Here is a 19,773-nt window from a genome sequence, read left to right as displayed (position 1 = left end):
GATAAGATTTAAGTTATCTAAAAAAGTCTATTTGAACTGCTAAGATATGTGAGCTATCCTAAGATTAACTTCAAGAAGCTTAAGTTTTGTTTTATTGCAAGGGTCACGCTAAACATTCGCATAATTAAACATGAAGTTGGACTGTAGTTATCATTAATTGAAGAACTACTTACATCTTTTATGTTCTACATTTCTTTATTTTAGTCTGGAATATTAACCGCTCAAATGGGTCACTATTCGTTCTAACAACAATATGTGTTGTGAAACTTTCTGCCCCTGTTAACTGTTTATTACTTGATGTTCACTTAGAGAAAACCAAAAGCATTCTACTGAGGCTAAATGAAGCAACTGTCGTACTCATCTTCACGTAACGTATATAATAATCCACTAACAATTGCGACGAAAACATTGACATCATAGTGTGCAAAATGCATGAGAAGCTGGAGCGGAAGTACGAAGAATAGTTAATTACTATCCCATTGAACTGGATGAATAATGAAAGGTACTGCATGACATTTTACAACGACAGATGCATTTTAAGATCCCAAGTACGAAACGAAACCTAAAATTACAAACTAGCATTAGGTTTTTTTATCAGTAATCCTTTTAGTGTTTCTTGGTAAAATAACATATAACCAAGTATAGCAAAGAAGAAATAACCACCACATACTTCCTTCCAGAGTGAATATAGTAAAGCTATCACTTGTACAGTTTTTCCCAGGCCCATTTCATCTGCCAGAATAGCGTTGATATTATTATGATATGCATGCCATAACCATCTCACACCTTCTATTTGATAAGGATGAAGAACTCTGTGGTGAATTGGGGACAAATAAGAAGGTTGTTCATCGATCCATTTTGACTAGATCAAATAAGAAACGAAGTTAATAACTCTACATAATATCCAGAACAACATCTCGTATCATATAAGACAAAACGGACCCGCAAGAAGGTCACATAAGAGAATTCACTTATTTAACTTCACCAATTTTCCCGGGATCATTTCTAATCAACAATTTTATATTTAGAAAAAACTACAGAATATTCAACAAATGTGGGATATGTGAGGCTACAGCTTAGTCCCTTCGAATCATCCTAAGTTGGATGCATAACAATAGGCATCATACGTAGTCTTGTAGAGATGAAGGACTACTGGAATAAGGTAATTTACTTAAAAAGTACACGTTAACATCCTCAGATTTGACCTACAGTAGTTAAATGAGTACTAGAAAATAAGTAGCTGTCTAAAACGAAGTACAGAAGATATAAGTATGTAACAAAATAAAGAACATACTTTCCAATTTCCGGTACTTCTATTCTTTCTTCCCGGTGTAAGTTGATTTCCGTATACATCACATAGTATGGTCGCAACACGAGAGCAATATTTATCAGCTAGCCTAATGATATGTCGCCTCACTAGACGTGGTAATAAATTGCGTCCGCAAGGATCAAGAACTTTGTATGCACTTTTTTGACTTTTATGATCAACTCCACGAGAGTTCAAACTCAATATATCTGATTCAACTGTCTCCCACGTTGCATAAATATACGGTAAATGCAACCATTTGACAAGGACTTCTCTATATTCTGGCCACTTCATTGTATTAGGTGGTCGATTAGACTTGTCTTTGCTGTCTATTCCCTCAACCTTTTTAAACCTTTCAGGAGTGAATGAATCCCCAACAGCTAAAACACGTTCAGGAATAAGTGTGTGACTTTCGACACCCCATCGTAGAAGATAGCGACGACGTGAACCAGCACGTTTCGGATAATTAGCAATCCACCTTTGCAAACAGAAAGTAGAAAAATACATTGTTTCTGCAACAGGAAATTCAAATAAGCAAGTTAAAGATATCTAAGTAAATCCTAAAACATATAAGGTACAATAACTACGATCATTGTGTATTTTGTGTTACAAATGAAAGTGGAAACAACTACATTACTTTAATATACTATTAGCGATCACAGTAGTTGAGAATTTATGAGCTTACAAATTGGCTAGGAACAATATAAACAGATTATTGATATACTTTTATGCAATGACAATTTATTAATTACGAAAATATTTACGGGGTATACATAACTCATGCAAGGTAATTTTGTTATAGGAAAAATCGAGTTAGTAAATTCTTCGACAACACTGAATAAATTAATTACACCAAAGGAGGTCCCTTGAGCACTAAGGATCAGAATAAATAAGGTTCAATATGATAAATACACTAAGTGATACGCACCCACTAGCGAATATAAACCAGAATTAAGTGAAAACTATAAAGGGGGAGTAGCATAAAACTGATAGCCATTCCACATTTGAATTAGGTGCACAGATAGCTTAAACAGTAACTTTGGAAAAGACCATACTCTGAAAAACTAAATCAAATCAACAAAAGAAGTTATTTGGAGAATAAAGTTTACGACTGAATGTTAGTTTGAATCATCTACTTATACACAAAATATCTGCCAAATGGTAAATAAAACAATGATCAGGTCTTTGGTGCTAGAGAGATCCTGTTCAATAAAAACAAAAGATTACAAACAAGCTAAGAAACACAATACTGAAGTATATTCAATTTTGTGATACATTCGAAACGTGCAGGTATGAAGCTCCACTGATTTACTATCAAGAGCTAATCAGAGAGTTATTAACAAAAACAAACAAAGGAAAGAACACATACAATATCGTCCATATTTAAGCTTACTCATTAACGTCCAGCTCAGCATCCTTACTCCATTTTCTTAAATTATCTTCAACGTCACTCTCTTCTTCACTCGAATGAGAAACCAATGTTGTTAGTTTAGACCCAGAGTTTGAGGCAATATCATGATCTCCATTCTCTATTTGGCTACATTCATGATTTGGACTTAATTTGGAGCTATTCGGGTTTAGCTTCTGATTACTGGTATTCTGTTTAGTCCTGAAATAAGCACGTATTTTACTCGGGTTAAGGGTGAAAAGAACTGCTCCACTCATCCATGCACAATGCCAGTAGGACTGATCAATAAATTTAACAAAATATTCTTGTTCAACGATTTCTTTGTTGTTGGATGAAAAGCTCCTTACAGCTTCACTGACTATAATTTAAATAAAAACTAATTTGAGCAATTAAGCATAAAGCTAAACAGAAGTATAAGATTAAAAGTAGAACATATTAGATGATAACATGAATTTACTAATTTCATAAACAAATAAAACCACTAAAAAGCTTTGGTGCGCACGTAAAAAATTATTTTCCCGTCTAGTGAATCAAAAATTTTAAAACAATTCGTGCAAGAGAATTTATTTTCACTATAACAGTATCTGTCAATGATTTCCAAGGATATCAGTTAGTCGGAGTTAGGTTGGGAGGAAATTTAGAGAGCTAAATGTTTATTAAGTGAAGATTGTCTGATATCAAGGAGCAAATAAGTTCAGTCTAGTGACATTTTTATTCCCTTCAATATCTAGGCTAACGCTAGTGAGGTGACCATTAGAGGGATACATAACTATTCATTGTTTCTTGCAATGTATAGGTGAGGTGTAACCACTTAAAATAAATGTGTCAAACACACGCATTCCAGCATAGCTTTCCTAAAACATGGCTTACTTAAAATTAAAGTTGAGATTGATCGTCATAAATTGTTACACCATTCGTTGGAGAAAGAACATGAGTACTTTGTTCAACCTCATCTATTTCAACAAATATGGATCAAAGTGGTGAAACTACTTGCGTTATACAAAAATATGAAGACTAAATAATCCAATGATTTAAGATGTAAGGAATTAATAACATTAATCGCAGTGATATGAGCAAAAGCACGAATCTAGCTAATCCTATTCTATCGAGATGTATAATGTTTCCTGTTCCGTAATGAGAAAATTTGTAATTTATGCAAAACAAAAAATGTCAGAATACCTTGAAAGTATGCTCGATGGGTTGAATGTTTCTGTAAATATTATGTGTGAGTTATAAAAGTTGTAGATCCATTTATAAAGTTTCATAATTAAAAAGGTCAGGTTTTTCATCATTATTTATTTGTAGCATATTGATTTTAGAGCAATCACAAGGGATTTTAATGAGAAAGGAACTGAACATTGCGACAGGAACATGAACACTTCCACTCACTTAGATAACATAATGTGAACAAAAATCTCGGTTATTTCATGATATTTATCAGAAACATTTCGAAATAGTCATTCCACTTAGTGATAAGCATTTTATAGTGACTAATATCAACAACTTTTAATAACGGTTAAAATTATCCAAAACCCCATATACTGAGTTCTTGTTATTTAAAAACGAAAAATAACTGCATATACATCATCTTCAGCTTTAAAACTAACGAACATTTAAAAAGAATTATTCAAATACGATTTTTGGTATACCAATAATTTTTAACACTAAATCATCAGATTGCTGATCTAATGCACCGCTTTTGTCGGTATTCAATATACCTTGTTTTGCTTGCATTTATTATAAATCATTTCATAAAACGGCTACACATTTAATATGTAAATTCCTCGGTATAAAACTGTTATAACTTGTGAACCTGTGTGCCCTGTATATTGGATAACGCAACGATACCGCCAATCAGAGAGCAACGAATTATCGATCGAATCAGTGACGCATAAAACACGTGCGAGCAGCCTAGACTCTTGATTGGTCTTGCTTCCTGTCTAGCCCAGCCAGTTAAGTCCAGAACACCAATCTCAGCCTCTGCAATATGAATAATTTATTCCAAACATACTCGGTTTATATACCAATCAAACAGACCACAACGTACCATAAAATATGAAACAACATCTGTACAATATTTAGTCAAAAGTGGCTGTGAATGAGGGAGATAGTAATTGATAGACAGTCGATAATTCAAGAATGGTAAATCGTATAGTAATAGTCTATCGGTCAAATTAAAGCTTATAATAAGAGCGACATGAATATGAACAGTTTAGTTACATAACAATTAGACGATAAAAATATACTCATAGTAATGGCCCATAAATGGACCCCAAGAATTACGATTCATTATTCTTATCGGGATATAACAAAAACTTAGACTATTTAAGAGTCTGATGTGTTTACGGTAACAGTGTTAAATTTAACGACAGCTCTGTTCCTCCCTAGCCCTGACTACTCCAAGATACAAATCTTGTAAGGGATGTTCATTTGGTAAAGACTTGGGGAAATTTATTTATATGCAAGTTCATTCAACCATATAACGACTGAATTACTAGTTACATAAATTATCAAACTGAACAATTGTCACGAGAACGCAAAATCACAGAGAATTAGTACAATGAAAATGAACTGCAAATTAAATGAACAAAAATCACAACGGATTAATGAGAACTGAAAGTTGATGAATAAAAATCACCTTAAATCAAGACGTGAATTTGAAAACTGACTTCATGCTATACTTCAATTAATTTCCTTGATAAACTTGCAAAATAAGAACAATGTCGTGTCTTGGGATTTAACATCTCCAACATAGTAGAAATGTGGTTTTCTGAAAACAACCATCATTTCGCTATTGAATGAGCTATAAATCCTACATCTGTATAATAACAATCCATTACTTAGGCCATGACAACGAGAATTAAGCAAGTCACTGAATTTCAACTACAACCGAATAACATTGCTCAGAGATTGATTAACAATTCATTGTTAATTTTAGCACTTATATACACTTCATGCATGAAATGAAAACATCATAAGATCTACTAGTGAGACATACAACCGGAACAATTTAAATATTACATATCAACGTACCACGTTTAAACAAATAGAAAAACCTGACTATAGGCTTTTCAAAGTAAAGATAGATAATTAGCCGAAAACATGATAGCACAAAAACGTATGGACCAACATACTATACAGTATAGTAAGTTATATAATTCCCCTGTTGTATGAAAGTTTTACACGAACAGATGTCTTTTATGAGCACGAGAAGACATGCTAGAATATAAAACTCGTTATGTCTAGGCTGATCTGTTGTATAACTTTTTAGTTTTAATTTATGTGGTTCAGTAATTAAAATTTCCGGGTTTCCAGTAGTACTTTTTGTGTGAGTGCTAACGACAACACCCGGTTTCACTAACCAAAGTCGCTGGGATGGGATTGGAACACAACTCCTTTGAAAACTATCCATAATAAAAGTTTTAAGGAAAAAGTAAGTACGATTACTCACTCGCTTTCGTAATCTTTGAACTCTTTAATTTACGATTCCCCAATATTTGTTCTACAGCAATCTACAGATAAGAAATGAGATATTTGCAAATTCTTGTAATTAAATTAGTCGGAAAAATGCAAAATAAACTTTTTGTAGAAGTGCAGGTTATAACAGGAGTCAGCAGATACTTTGATATTACAAGTATTCACACATTCCTTATAGCTCTCTAAAAACGCTTTCATAGTCCATTTAGTACAAAATTAAAGCTCTGACTGATTAGAAGAATCAATCATTCATAACAAAAATTACAGTTACGTTGTTTAACTCAAAGAGTAAAAAACAAGTTTACAAAACTTCTGTGCACCAAAATATAGTCAGAATTCAAAATAAGTTGCTCGCCATCACAATACCTAGTATTTACCAAAAACTAGTCGAGTCAAATAGCTCCCGAAAATAATTGTAAATATATCTTATCTAATAAAAGTGAGACGACAGATGGATATACAGGCTCGAGTTAAACGTTTTGCATGCACAGCGAAAGTAATTGTAATGAGTCCCTTTCATCGAAATCAGTCTAGATAAAAATTCATTTGAAATGGGCTGATCATAAGTACGTAATCGCCTACGAATACTATGATAAAATAACATTGTTCTTCATCAGTAAGTACACCACAAGCCATTTTTAATGCCTCAGAACATAACGCTTTGACCACATAGCACTGCAACACTATGCAACGTCCGTACGTTGGACCAAATAGAAAACACGTAAATGGCTGAAATACTTTATCGACAAAAATTCACTTTGTTAGAAGTATCTTACCCATGTATTAATTGATTCTCCTTCCATATCTACATATTGACTAAGATCATACTCATGAAGAGAGACATCATCACTCAAGAGCCTTTCCCATTCGTCCTCTTGTATCTCGACAAATCGTTTTCTTATAGACCGTCGAGGTCTGAGGTTTTTATGCTGTAAAGTGGATGAATCATCGTCCTCAGGGAAATATGAATGGGTTTGATCTGGCTTGTTTATGTCTCCAGAGAGACCGTCTTCCTGTTGACTAGAGGATTCTGGAATCTGCTTTTCATGGAATGGTGTATCATTGTTCAGCTCATCTGGTCTTTCAGGTACCGAGTAGTCGATTTGTTCAATTGGTGCAAGAGTATCTGATTTAGTCTCATGTTCGTCGTCGTTTACATTCATAGGTATACTTGATTGCATTAGAAGAACGTCGCACGGTTCGTTAGTACTGATAGGATCTGATTCCATCAAATAAATTTAGTAGCAGTCAACAAAAAATAGACATTCAGACATTTCACTTCAGTCAATCATCCAAAACCAAAATAAAGGATCTTTGGTCGCCTGGTTTGCTGAACTTTCACATACAAGTCAACCAAAAAGTAAATAATGATTTGCTCTGCTGTCCGAAAATCTTTCAGTATCTGAAATCACCAAAAACATATAATCTAGGAAATGAAGCTCCTAAAATGTGGATACTAAAATTGTGGATCCTTAATATACTCGTGAAAGAATGAGTCTAAAAGGGAAAAATTCAAATTAACAGAGACTTATTATTTTTCATTATTATTAATGGCTTTATTCAGTATTATATTTCGGTACAATTCGGAATTATCAGCACGAAGTATTTGAACAAGTTTCTTTTACAAAAAAACAAAGAAGGAAAAAGCTGAAAACAATCTGAATCTGTACAACTTTCCAAATAAGAAACATGCTTAAGAACACAGGTTATTGACTAGTTTAGCTCTAACCTGTTCGTCACAGAGTATATTTGCTAGGTAAGGTAATATAGAACTTTTACACCTTTGCTTGCGTGCATAGATTTTAATGTATTTACATCTCATTCTACGAGGAGATATACAAGGGGAAAGGTATGAGTGATGGGGATGGTTAGTATCTGTAAAATAACACCTGCCAGGAGTTTGCAAGACTTTAGATGTCTATCCACAACCAAATTGATTATGACCTCGAAAGATTCACCACACACTGCTAACTGCCTTCAGAACTCTCTGCAATACAGCAAAGTCTTTTCTCAAGAGCCTAGGAGAGAATAATGGAGAACAGTAAGGAATAATAGGTAATATGCAACCCGTTTATGTAGTAAGTTAGACGGAAAACTTTCTTCGATAACAGTAAAATATGAGAAGACCAAGAGAGATCAGGGGAAAACGTAACACCAAGATAATTGGCCTTCGACACTGGCACAAGCATGGAATCCTAAAATAGTGTTTAGGTGCTGTTCATGTCTCCTGCTAAAGTTAACAGTTTTACATTTAGACGGATTAAGTATGAGACCATTAACACCAAACCACCATTCAAGGCGAGGCAAAAATTCATTCAATTCTATGGAATGTAGAGTTAGAAATCGGCATACATGCAATGAGACCATCCGTAAATTTCACAAGTGTCTTCTGTGGAAGATGGCAGACCATGCAGATAAACAGAAGAGGTGGAAGAACGGCTCCTTGTGGTACACCTTCATGAAACAACAGTGTACTGTTCCCTTCCAGAGAGGTAGGAACACAGACAATTGGTTATCCAGCTGTCAGTGTTGACGCTGATTAACTTGTTAGGTAAAAGTTGCCTTGGGATAGAATAGAAAGCAGAAGTATAGTCCAGAAAAGAGCATCGAACATACTTCCTACCATTTCCCAAGCTGAACACTATATTGTGATGTAGAACAGCAAGGACATCTAAGGTGCTTCTTTTGCATTTGTAAGCAAACTGATACAGATCAATGTGCTCTTTTATTGCAGGTTGAAGTGGGAGTATCAATATTTTTTTCATTGTTTTGAGGAAAGGTGAAGTTATTGCAATGGCTTTAAATTTCACATTCTTACCACCAGATACTTTCTTAGGTATAAGGATTATATTTATCTTTCTCCACATTTCCGGTATGATATTAGTTGAGAAGGATCTGTTAAAGATACTTGTGAATGGACAAAATAGAACGTCAGCGCATTTTTTAAAGAGGTTCGAGATACCATCAGATGAGTTAAGTGACTAGAGACATTTTCAGACATGTTTCGGTGAAATTAGGAACACAACTATTCTTTAAACCTGTGGATATAAGGAGCATTACATCAGATGACTGACGTACAAAAGACTTATTTAAGTCACGAACATTCAGCTGGTTATCGCTTCTAATATGCCTGTCACCCACAAGTTCTTTAAATAGTTTTCACATTCTTGGAGAGTTCTTACAAGACAGGGGTTTTTGAGTAAACACAGAGTTGAGACGTCTAATCTCTAGGTTTATTAGACCATTTAGCTTACGAACTTTAATAGAGTTTTTCTCCTTGTACATTCTTTCTTTTACCCCCCGTATTCCTTTTAGTTGTGAAGATGTAAGTCGATCAACACTTACAAAAATGGTTTCAGTAAGACAACAAATATCAAAACAAAATTTAAGGTAACAAGTGTTAACATAAGTTGGTGCTCAGGTTTTCACAGGCATGTTACGCAAGTGTTCCATGAAAGATCTCAAAAGTAACAATTCAGAAAACTTTCAACTACAGTATCTTTACCAATTATTTAAAAATGTTATTCAAACATAGTCGATCCATAAATGCCACTATATTTTAATATAATCATTCACCAGAGTGGGTGTTCATTGATCCGAGTTGTCACACCCCACAACAGCGCAACAAAAGGAAGTACGCAAGATGAGAATATAACATATAGCAATACTGAAAAAAATCTAAATATGAGAAGCATAATTCGAAAAATGCAAAGCTTGAAGTTGTGAGTGACATTTATTTAAGGCCTAAGGAGAGACAGTGAATTGCCCCAACTGTGTCCAAGTGACAGGTTCCGTGTCATGTAACCCAACATCAGCAATCATTGAATGAGAGTATTTCATAGGCGTCAAACAAGTCTCCCTCTACCGACGCGAATTAGACTGATGATCAATGGCTTAGTAGACTGATCGTGTACGTGCCATTTAGCAGGGTCATTGTCTTCCGACTCCAGATTCCAAATCATTCAACTAGGATGGGGTCCAACTTCTTTGAATGTAGTGTTCACGGCTTTTGACTGGGATGTCAGATCCTGTCTGTTAACAGATGGCATCTTACCGTTAGGTTCCCTTGTAACGGAGTCGTGGGAGTCGAGCGAATGACTCACAACAATGTTTGATGAGGTCCTACTTTGGGATTTCGGCGGAGTAATCTGACATGCAGAATGTGTTCACCAAGGACTTTTCAAATAGACGGACGTTAGTTTTGACTATCTTGCCTACACTCCTACGTTTCTGCATTATCCATTTCCTACCAGTTGCAGCATCCACATTAGAGCTACTCCGGACGGTAATGATTTTGTCTGAATCATCAGTGGCTACTGTAGTAACTTGGCCATCAATATGTGATGGAATTTCGCTCATTAGTTGTTTCGGGACAGAAAGCTTAATTGCGTGTTGCACAGTTGGGTGTCTGGCATGTGTCGTGACAGCACTTACGACACTGACGCAATCTTCGCTATCAGTACCCATGTCACCAGTGTAGCTCTCATCAACATTTTATTAGCCAACACCAGGAGGCTAATTGCTTCCTGGACGAGTAATGTTTTGCTCTAACAACAAAACATACACGGCCAGTAAGAGTTAGGCCATGAGCATCTTTTATAAGCAGCGGGGCTTAAGCAGGTACACATCTTATGGAACCACTTCTTGCACTCATCATATTGCATCCTTCTTCCAAAGGGAATAAGCAATATGACTGTCCACATTTTTCAGCAGAGCCTAACATCTTAAAAACCAACCAAAAATGGTAACATGAGATGGATATGAAAAATACATTACCTTAAAGTCAACCAAGTATGCCGCGATGCAATAAATAGACAGAAGCAAAATCAAAACGCACAATTACAATATCGCTTTGACTGAAATAAATTCAGTTAGTGTGGACAGTAGTTTTGATGCGTAATTTACGTTCAAAACAGTAAATCTAACTCAAATATACCACCACGACCTTTAAGTAGCGCGCGCGAAAAACGAGACAAAATATGTGAGTTGGGAACCAAGCAAGCACACTAAACGAACTTACAGATAAAACGAAAACAGTAGACAATAATTATTTAAATGAACACAAGCCTCGCATTGCGACAATCTTGTAATCGATATCAGAAGCAGATAATTCAACCTGCTACAGAATGCAAGTTGCCTAAGAAGCGTTATATATATATATCGATAATACCGCGATTATACGGTTTGCCAAAAATACACAAACCTGGCCTACCTCTTAGACCGATTCTCGATATGTCTGGATCCCCTTACCACCCTATAGCAAAGTGGTTGGCGAATCTCTTAGAACCCGTTAGAAAACTAATTTGTAAACATTCTGTACGTGATACTTTTGAATTTATCGAGCACATAAAAGAAGTGAATGTAAGTGGCAAAATTATGCTATCTCTGGATGTGGAATCATTATTCACTAATGTCCCACTTACAGAAACCATTAATTTTATCTGCAAGTACATAAACAATACTGAGATAAACATTGGGATACCTGAGGTTTATTTGAAGGAATTATTACTACGTTGTACTTGCAATGTACAGTTCACATTCAACGACGTAATTCATAGACAGAAGGATGGTACAGCAATGGGATCCCCACTTGGTCCATTACTGGCAGATTGCTTCATGGCCAGTTTAGAAAATAACCAACTTAAAAGAATTATAGAAAACCTCCACTTATATAAAAGGTATATGGATGATATCTTTATCATTTTTGATAACAAATGTAACTTAAGTGATCTCCTAAATACATTTAATAATTGTCACCCATCAATAAAATTCACACTTGAAGTTGAAAGCAAACAAAATATTCACTTCCTTGATGTAGATATGACAAGAAAACAAGATGGTACTTTAAAAAGATCTATCTACAGGAAACCCATGTGGAATGGCCAACTATCAAATTTCCACAGTTGGGTTCCCATCAGCCGAAAAAGAAACTTAATAATAACTCTCGCCACAAGAATACGAAGAATCTGTAGCCCCGAGGTCGTAGAGGAAGAATTGAGTTTTTTAAAAGAGATACTTATCAAAAACGGATATCCTTCTATATTCATTGATAAGAACATGAAACCGAAAATGCCAAGACCACAAACAACTGCAGTAGAAAAGAAAATTTTATACATGAACATCGACTTCAAAGGTGATAGAGCCGCACATATCTTAAAGAGGAGAATTTCAGATTCTTTAAAAAGAACATTCTTCGCAGCAACATTGCGAATATTATTCTCCAGCCGATCACTGTTCACCAATAATCTGAAAGATAAATTATCGCATCTGACCAATTCAATGTGCATTTACCAATTTACCTGCTCATGTGGAGCTAGGTATATAGGTCGTTCGATGCGTACTTTATCCAAAAGAATTCAAGAACATTATCCGGCGTGGCTAAGAAGAGGAGGCAGCGGCTCAATAAGAAGTTCTATAATCGAACACCTTGTGAACACAGGTCACTCAATCAAGACAGACTCTGCGTTCAAAGTCATCTACAAGGTAAGTAGAAGCCTTCCTAAGACAATTAGACTACATCTTCTTTGCATTGCCGAGGCAATAGTCATACATTTTGAAAAACCAGAATTATGTGTACAAAAGAGACTGGTACAACCTCTTCTTTTACCATGGTCTTAATGTATTAAAATTTTTTCTCTTTCTCATTACTCTTGTTCTTTTACAGACACCTGCTTCACCTTCCATCTTCCCTTCAAATCTTGTACCCCCAACTGGTTTGTTTTTATTTCAACGATCATTCCGATCACATTTCTTCTCTGTTTCAACATTTTATGTTATTTTATCATGCTGAGCTACTCTTACCCGATGAATATCTAAGCCATTAACTATCAAACTTTCCTTGCTTTTAAAAAATTTTTCTAATACCTTTGTTTATTTAACCTCACTGTCACCATGTATATCATAAGTTTATTATCAGTATTATTATCACCCTGTAAAAATAAGTATATATATTTGCGATTGTACAGCTTTGAAAATGAATTCGCCGAAAAGAGAACTCTTCGCTGAACTAATCTTTCTTTCTTATTTAATGTCATAATGGGTGTATTCCGTTTATATATTGAATTGACGGCTACAATGTCTAATATCATTGAAAGACGATGTAAATAAACTGACCCACTTTGAATACCATCTTAGGACTAAGAAACGGATTAAAGTCTCAATGGGCGTCTGGATATGGCAGTTTATTCAAATAACTGGGTTGTTTTTGACTCATTCCACAAATATTTTTCACAATTTGAAAAATTCCCTTACTGTAATCTAAAGCAAAATATAAAAGTGAACAATATTGTTTTCGGTTACATCCTCATCAGGCGTCAGTCTAATATATAGTAATATTCATATGCATCGACCGCACAGTAGTCCCAGTAACTCTCGAACAATAATACCTAGCCCACGGCAATAAAAGCTAGACCAAGAAAAACTAGCTTCAGTAGGTTTTCGGTGAATTGCCAACTGTCTTGTCTTTTCTACCCTTTATGGCCACACGCGAACCTGGAACTATGTCAAACAATTACGCTTAAATTAAAGAAATAGAGTCATGCCTCCTGAGAGATCCGATTTCTTAATACAAACGTTTTGGAGATTCATTCCTTCCATTGCTCATCTATACTCCTTTACCACTAATCGAAAGAGTCATTTCAGCTGGACGATGCAATGCCTTTATCCGAACGCCCAAAGTTAGTGTCTTTGAACCGTCAGTATCAAATTTTGTGCATTGCGGAAGCTTTCTGTCTCTATTTTTAATCATGAAAATAATATCATTTTTGGATAAATATTTGGAGGTTTGTGCCTTTCGAATGAAGCTGATTTCATCAAAAGAACAACGTTTATGGTGAGGTAACATCTGCCGTTTCCCAGTGTAAGGCATTTATCTAAATCAAAATCATTTTCATGCGAAATATGTATGCAGTTCGGAATGTCGCCCCCAACGGTTAACAGCTTCTCAAGAGATACTACGGTCAGTTCAGCGATAGCTTGTTGTCTTCACCGTAGAACTAAGTCCCATACATTTACTTTTCGCTGAAAAGATTTCATGCAGTATCTAGATGTTTATTGGGTCGTGTGCATGTGGCGCTGCGCCTAACCACTGTCGAAGATCCTACTCATTAAACACATGATTTTGAAATTTTAGGTATATTGTAAAATCCAAACTACGGTTTGGATGTTGAAGAATAGCCGACCGGGGACTTTAGACACGCGCCCTTTCCCGTCGAAATCAAAACAAGTAATCGGGTAAATAGCGGTTCTATAATTCATCATAAATTTAAATGTAAATCGTTACCTAAACAAATATTACCACCCGGCTATTCAACCAATGATTGCTCAATCAATCAAATCTAAATTACAATAAATAAAGAAGTTGATAGAAGATGAGGAAAAATCACCAGTTACAACAAATGAACGTTATTCTATCCTGACTGGATAGATCACACACAACAGGAGGAACAAATCAATATGGCTACCGCCAAGAACAAGTGTCAAGTAAAACAACACAGATGCAGTTCAGGAAGAAACACAAACTTAGTGAATGCGTAATAAAAACAAAACTATAATAAAAAATGCAAGTATTAACAATTCAAATGTAACCAAAATACAACAATGTACAACTAAGGGGATCAATAGGAACAAAGTACAAGTATATACATGGAGGGATTTTCACCAACACACAAAACATTCAAAATGGATCTTACACCGGCCCCCAAAATCCCTCCATACCACACAAGCTACCTTGATTCCTACGGTCATGGTTCATTACATAACATATTACACTATAGGAACGAGTAGGACTTACAGCAGTACGCCCACTCGACCTAACTACATTAATAATACGAGGAACTAATTCGAGCCTTCAAGGAGGCATAATCTACGTATATCTCTCCTGACTAATCCACCGTTCGTACGAACAACCACTGTTCTAACTCTTCCGTCGTCATCTATTTCACAATCTTCAACTACGCCTAAGGGCCATTTTCCACGAGTCGATATGTCCGAAGCTACGATCACTACATCCCCTTTCTGAAAATTGCGGTGTTCAACTAACCACTTTTGACGTTTTTGTAGGGACGGTAAATACTCTTGTAGTGTCAGTTATTATGGCAAGCCCATATACCTTATTCTTACTTCCGGACATCCTATTTTATTCATTTTACTTGAGCCATATTTTGACCTTGTTAATTATTCGCTTATTAGCCTTGACTGTTTTCACATGAGCGTATATGTGTGTACACTTCATGTCCCATGACTCATTGTATGTCTGTAGCTTATTTTGTCTGACTATAAATATGGAATAACGCTTAATTAAAATGGAGTTGGCTTCCCAGCCATCTTCCATAAGTGTCAAAATTGCTTTGCTATGGCTCTCGCTCGCTTGCTTGCCTTTCAGCACAACTCTTCTATGCTTGTTTAACGCATCTGTACATTTGGATATATGTGTGTGGTCTCGTAATAAACGTAATCAACACTTCGTATTTGTCTTCTGATTAATATACCGTTGGGACGTTATATAGAACGGTTATCAAGACGAGCTGTATACGAAGTTTAAGGATTATATCGAATACCGGCCACCACATAATTGGTAAGCCCGCCGACGACGAGCGCAACGCAGCAAGCTACGTCGATGAAGAGATTTCTGCACTTGATACATCCGACGAACACACTCAACGGGTCCAGCTCAATCTATAATCCGACGCACTTAGCAAAGCCTGTGCAGCACGACATGGACATGCACAAATCTTATTATCTTATTGTTACTTTGTCCTCATGTCAACCATTCTCATTGATCCATTCGTCGGTTTGTTTAATTACGATTCAAATTATCATTATATGCTTATTATTACATTACTGCCAATATCATGACCGAATGTGGAATTATTAATCTTGTTCGTGCTGTCATTAACTTATGACATTTTCGCAATCATATCACTCACCGAACAAATTATCATTTTATGAAAATTCCACTCCGCGTAATGACATCCAGAACTCATTGGGATATTTTTACTATTCGAAAACGTGAAATTTTCCTGCTTTAAGTGAGTTCGTTCCAATTTTTTTCATGTCATTTTGATCTAATATTACATTCATTCACTTAGTCGAGGTCCGCAATTTATGTTATCACAACATACATTTTTCATTTCGAAATCGCCTCCTATTATGTCTGTGGATGCTTCTGACTAGCTGATTAGTAACCATTACGCTCATTTTATCTATTCTTCCACGTGCATAACTACATTCTGCATCACTTATCACTGGAAAACGCTATTCGAGTACTGCAACTACTATTCTATTCTATACCCATCGCTCGGTATATCAGAACATAGAGTTTAGAGCTAGCCTCTCAAAGATACACTCTTGTTCGTCACATCCAAGTCAGTCTCATACGTCGCCATCACTAATCATATGTATTGGTATTTTTGTCATGCCTTGGTACGGTTTTGTAACAAACGAGATCGAGCGCATCTCCCTCAAACCACACAAACCACTCTAGGCTTCATGACCAAAAAGGAATACGACTCTACGTACCTCGTCTACTCAGTCACTATTCTGTTCCTCTGGTCATTCTTCTACTAATACATATTTAATGATAACTCAATGCATCTGTCATAACGCAGACGACAACGTCCACTGACTTCAAATTTTATGATTATTATCAATTGCAGTACAGCAACGAATATCACCCGTCGATGCAGATATCAATTCACGACTTTCCTATTATCATCCTACGCATTTAAATTCGAATTCACTCATCACTAGTCAATGCGATTTATTCTGCTGCGGCTCAACAGAACATATATTTCGCATATTTCACTATTTTGTCAGCATCACAGACCAATTTCTGTCATATTCTACTCTAGCCATTTTGACGATTTATTTCGCTGTTATACCTACAAACAATTTATTACTGTTTTCACGATACTTTGAATCACTCATACAAACATGTTATTTTATCGTTCAGACAGTCATAGAATTAGTAGATGTTAATTTTTTTTGTACGCTCATTAATTTGCTCATATTCACATGCTAACATTTTCATTTTTGTCCGAGCCTTTGCGATATTCATGTATTCTTTTGCATAAGCATGACATTTTCATATAATACACTCACCCCTCATGTGACACTGTACTTTATTGAGTGTTGTACAATTTTTTGGCTACTTAGTGCTAGCGTTAACTTCATATCACTTCAGTGTTATTTTCGAAAACAGACATTTTTTAAATGTGCTATTTTCTACAAGGGGGCTATGTAGTGTCAGTTATTATGGCAAGCCCATATACCTTATTCTAACTTCCGGACATCCTATTTTATTCATTTTACTTGAGCCATATTTTGACCTTGTCAATTATTCGCTTATTAGCCTTGACTGTTTTCACATGAGCGTATATGTGTGTACACTTCATGTCCCATGACTCATTGTATGTCTGTAGCTTATTTTGTCTGACTATAAATATGGAATAACGCTTAATTAAAATGGAGTTGGCTTCCCAGCCATTCTCCCTGTGCGTCATTTTTGCTTGGCTCTGTTTCATTCACTTCATATACAAAATATATGTATTCACAAATCAATTCTCGTTATTCGACTTATTTAATTCCGTTATTGGATAACGCGATTTAAGTCGACGATGATATACGAGAATAGGCGAATACAAACATCCATGCATCTAAAATGGAGTCAGATTCACGAGCCACATCACTCTCTTAACCACCTTTTCCAAAACACATTAGCAAGATGATTAATCTGTTTCCAACGTTTGTCATATTTATCTCCGATGCTACCTTCTTCGACTATTCCGTCACATTCTCTCAATAATAACAAACTATTTGGCGACAAGGCTAGTTTATCGTTAGCATCTTGAACGACCGGAGTTAAGGGTCGATCGTTCAATATCCTTTCAATCTCGATCAAATAAGTGTTTAAAGTCTCATCGGTTAGAGTCTGCTCTCTAGTTATCAGCAATAACAGTCGGCGTATGGACCTAATCATCCTTTCCCAAACTCCACCCCTGTGGCTGGATGAGGGCGGGTTAAAATGCCACTGAATTTGTCTAGCTGACAGTTCTTTGTCTATTTTCTGTTGATTCAACTGTTGCACAAATCTCCTTAATTCAGAGATTGCATCCACGAAATTTGACCCATTGTCACTGTAAATTTCTGCAGGTTTCCCTCTTCTTCCAATAAAACGTAACAAGGCCATTATAAACGAATCAGTATTCAAACTATGTGTCATTTCAATATGTACTGCTCGGGTTTGCAAGCAAGTAAATACACATCCATATTTTTTTTCTAATGATCTTCCTCTTTTGACAAAAAAGGGTCCAAAGTAGTCTACTCCCACGGCTGAGAAGCTATACCATCCTTGTTGAACTCTACAAGCTGGAGGTGGTGCCATCAATTGTTGCCCTGTATTCATCGTAAACCGCCGGCATGTCACACACTTTCCTAGCACTCTCTTAACCCTGCTGGTTCCTTTTATTATCCAATACCTCTTTCGAATCGTGGCCAGTACTTGTGACGTCCCTGTGTGCCCTTGTTCCTTATGATAATGTCTAATTATCATTTCTGTCACTAAGTGTCGACTGGGCAATATTATTGGATGTTTAAAGGCATTTGGGAAATCTGAGTAGCTTAGTCGACCTCCAACGCAGAGTAACCCATCAAGCATTATCGGTGATAAGCCCTTCAGATCATTGTGACTAACTACTTTACCATTGTTTTTAAATCCACTAAGTATTTCTCCATACACTTCTTTCTGAACCATCAACAAAATTTTACGCTTGGCGATGTCAAGCTCTTTGACCTTTAAACATCCTAGATGAACGGATCCTTCATGACTCGAGGAACGAAGTACCATCAGGAATTCTATGAACCTTCTAAGCCAGGCTACGGCCCTGACTAACTTCAACCACTCGGAGTAATAAGAGAGAATAGGTGACATGTTGTGCTTTATACTACTCAAATTAACCACAGCAGTTTTTCTAAACTCAATATCGTCAGGAGCAGGTTCCGGACAGTCAGTGATTGTTGTACAAAATTCGCCATGCAGTAAGGTAGGACATTTGAACCAAGATTCAAGATCAGTCGTTTTTTGTATACCTCTTGATGTCCAGTCAGCTGGATTCTGTGACGACTTTACGTAATTCCATTGTTCAACCTTCGTATACTGGTGCACCACAGCGAGGCGGTTGGCTACATAGGTGCTATATCGGTTCTCGATATTCTTAATGTAGTATAACACTATCATGGAATCTGTATGGAAGTTTACTTTGCAGAAAAATTAGGCAGGCTTCTCCGTAATACTTCACTAAGCCTCACACTTAACACCGCTGCCGCCATCTCAAGTCTCGGTATAGTGACTTGTCTGATAGGTGCTACCCTAGATTTGCTGTACAGCAAGATACAATATAGTGGTTCCTTCAAATAACTGACTCGTGCGTACGCAACTGCTCCATAGCTAACCTCTGAAGCATCATTGAACAAGTGCAATTCCACTTTCGCGTCGGTTCTCCTCTTGATACCTCGAGCTACCGTGACGTGACCCATCTGACGCATAAAACTTACCCAGCTTAGCCACGCGGACATGTATGGCTCG

At 36.2% G+C, this 19,773-nt stretch overlaps 1 protein-coding gene across 4 annotated transcripts in view; it reads right to left on the bottom strand.

Annotated features, from left to right (window-relative positions):
* Positions 1 to 11,279, bottom strand: part of CHD4 (choline dehydrogenase 4) — a 47,576-nt gene extending 36,297 nt beyond the window's left edge. For 2 of the 4 annotated variants that reach the window (XM_051211118.1, XM_051211120.1), the window contains exons 1-6: positions 10,968 to 11,279; positions 6,968 to 7,593; positions 6,166 to 6,226; positions 2,700 to 3,072; positions 1,295 to 1,784; positions 671 to 862 (exon numbers count right to left, since the gene is read on the bottom strand). In XM_051211118.1, coding sequence (XP_051071155.1) covers positions 671 to 862; positions 1,295 to 1,784; positions 2,700 to 3,072; positions 6,166 to 6,226; positions 6,968 to 7,420 — 1,569 coding nt within the window. In that variant the 5' untranslated portion in view covers positions 7,421 to 7,593; positions 10,968 to 11,279. Of the gene's footprint in view, positions 1 to 670; positions 4,692 to 5,364; positions 6,227 to 6,967; positions 8,210 to 10,967 lie in introns of those variants that run through there. The other 2 variants (XM_051211119.1, XM_051211121.1) reach the window with 2 other exon arrangements.
* Positions 11,280 to 19,773: the final 8,494 nt, after the last annotated feature.

The sequence above is a fragment of the Schistosoma haematobium genome, chromosome ZW, assembly GCF_000699445.3.
Source record: "Schistosoma haematobium chromosome ZW, whole genome shotgun sequence".
Lineage (NCBI taxonomy): Eukaryota > Metazoa > Platyhelminthes > Trematoda > Strigeidida > Schistosomatidae > Schistosoma > Schistosoma haematobium.
This window is presented reverse-complemented; position numbering and strand designations above follow the sequence as displayed.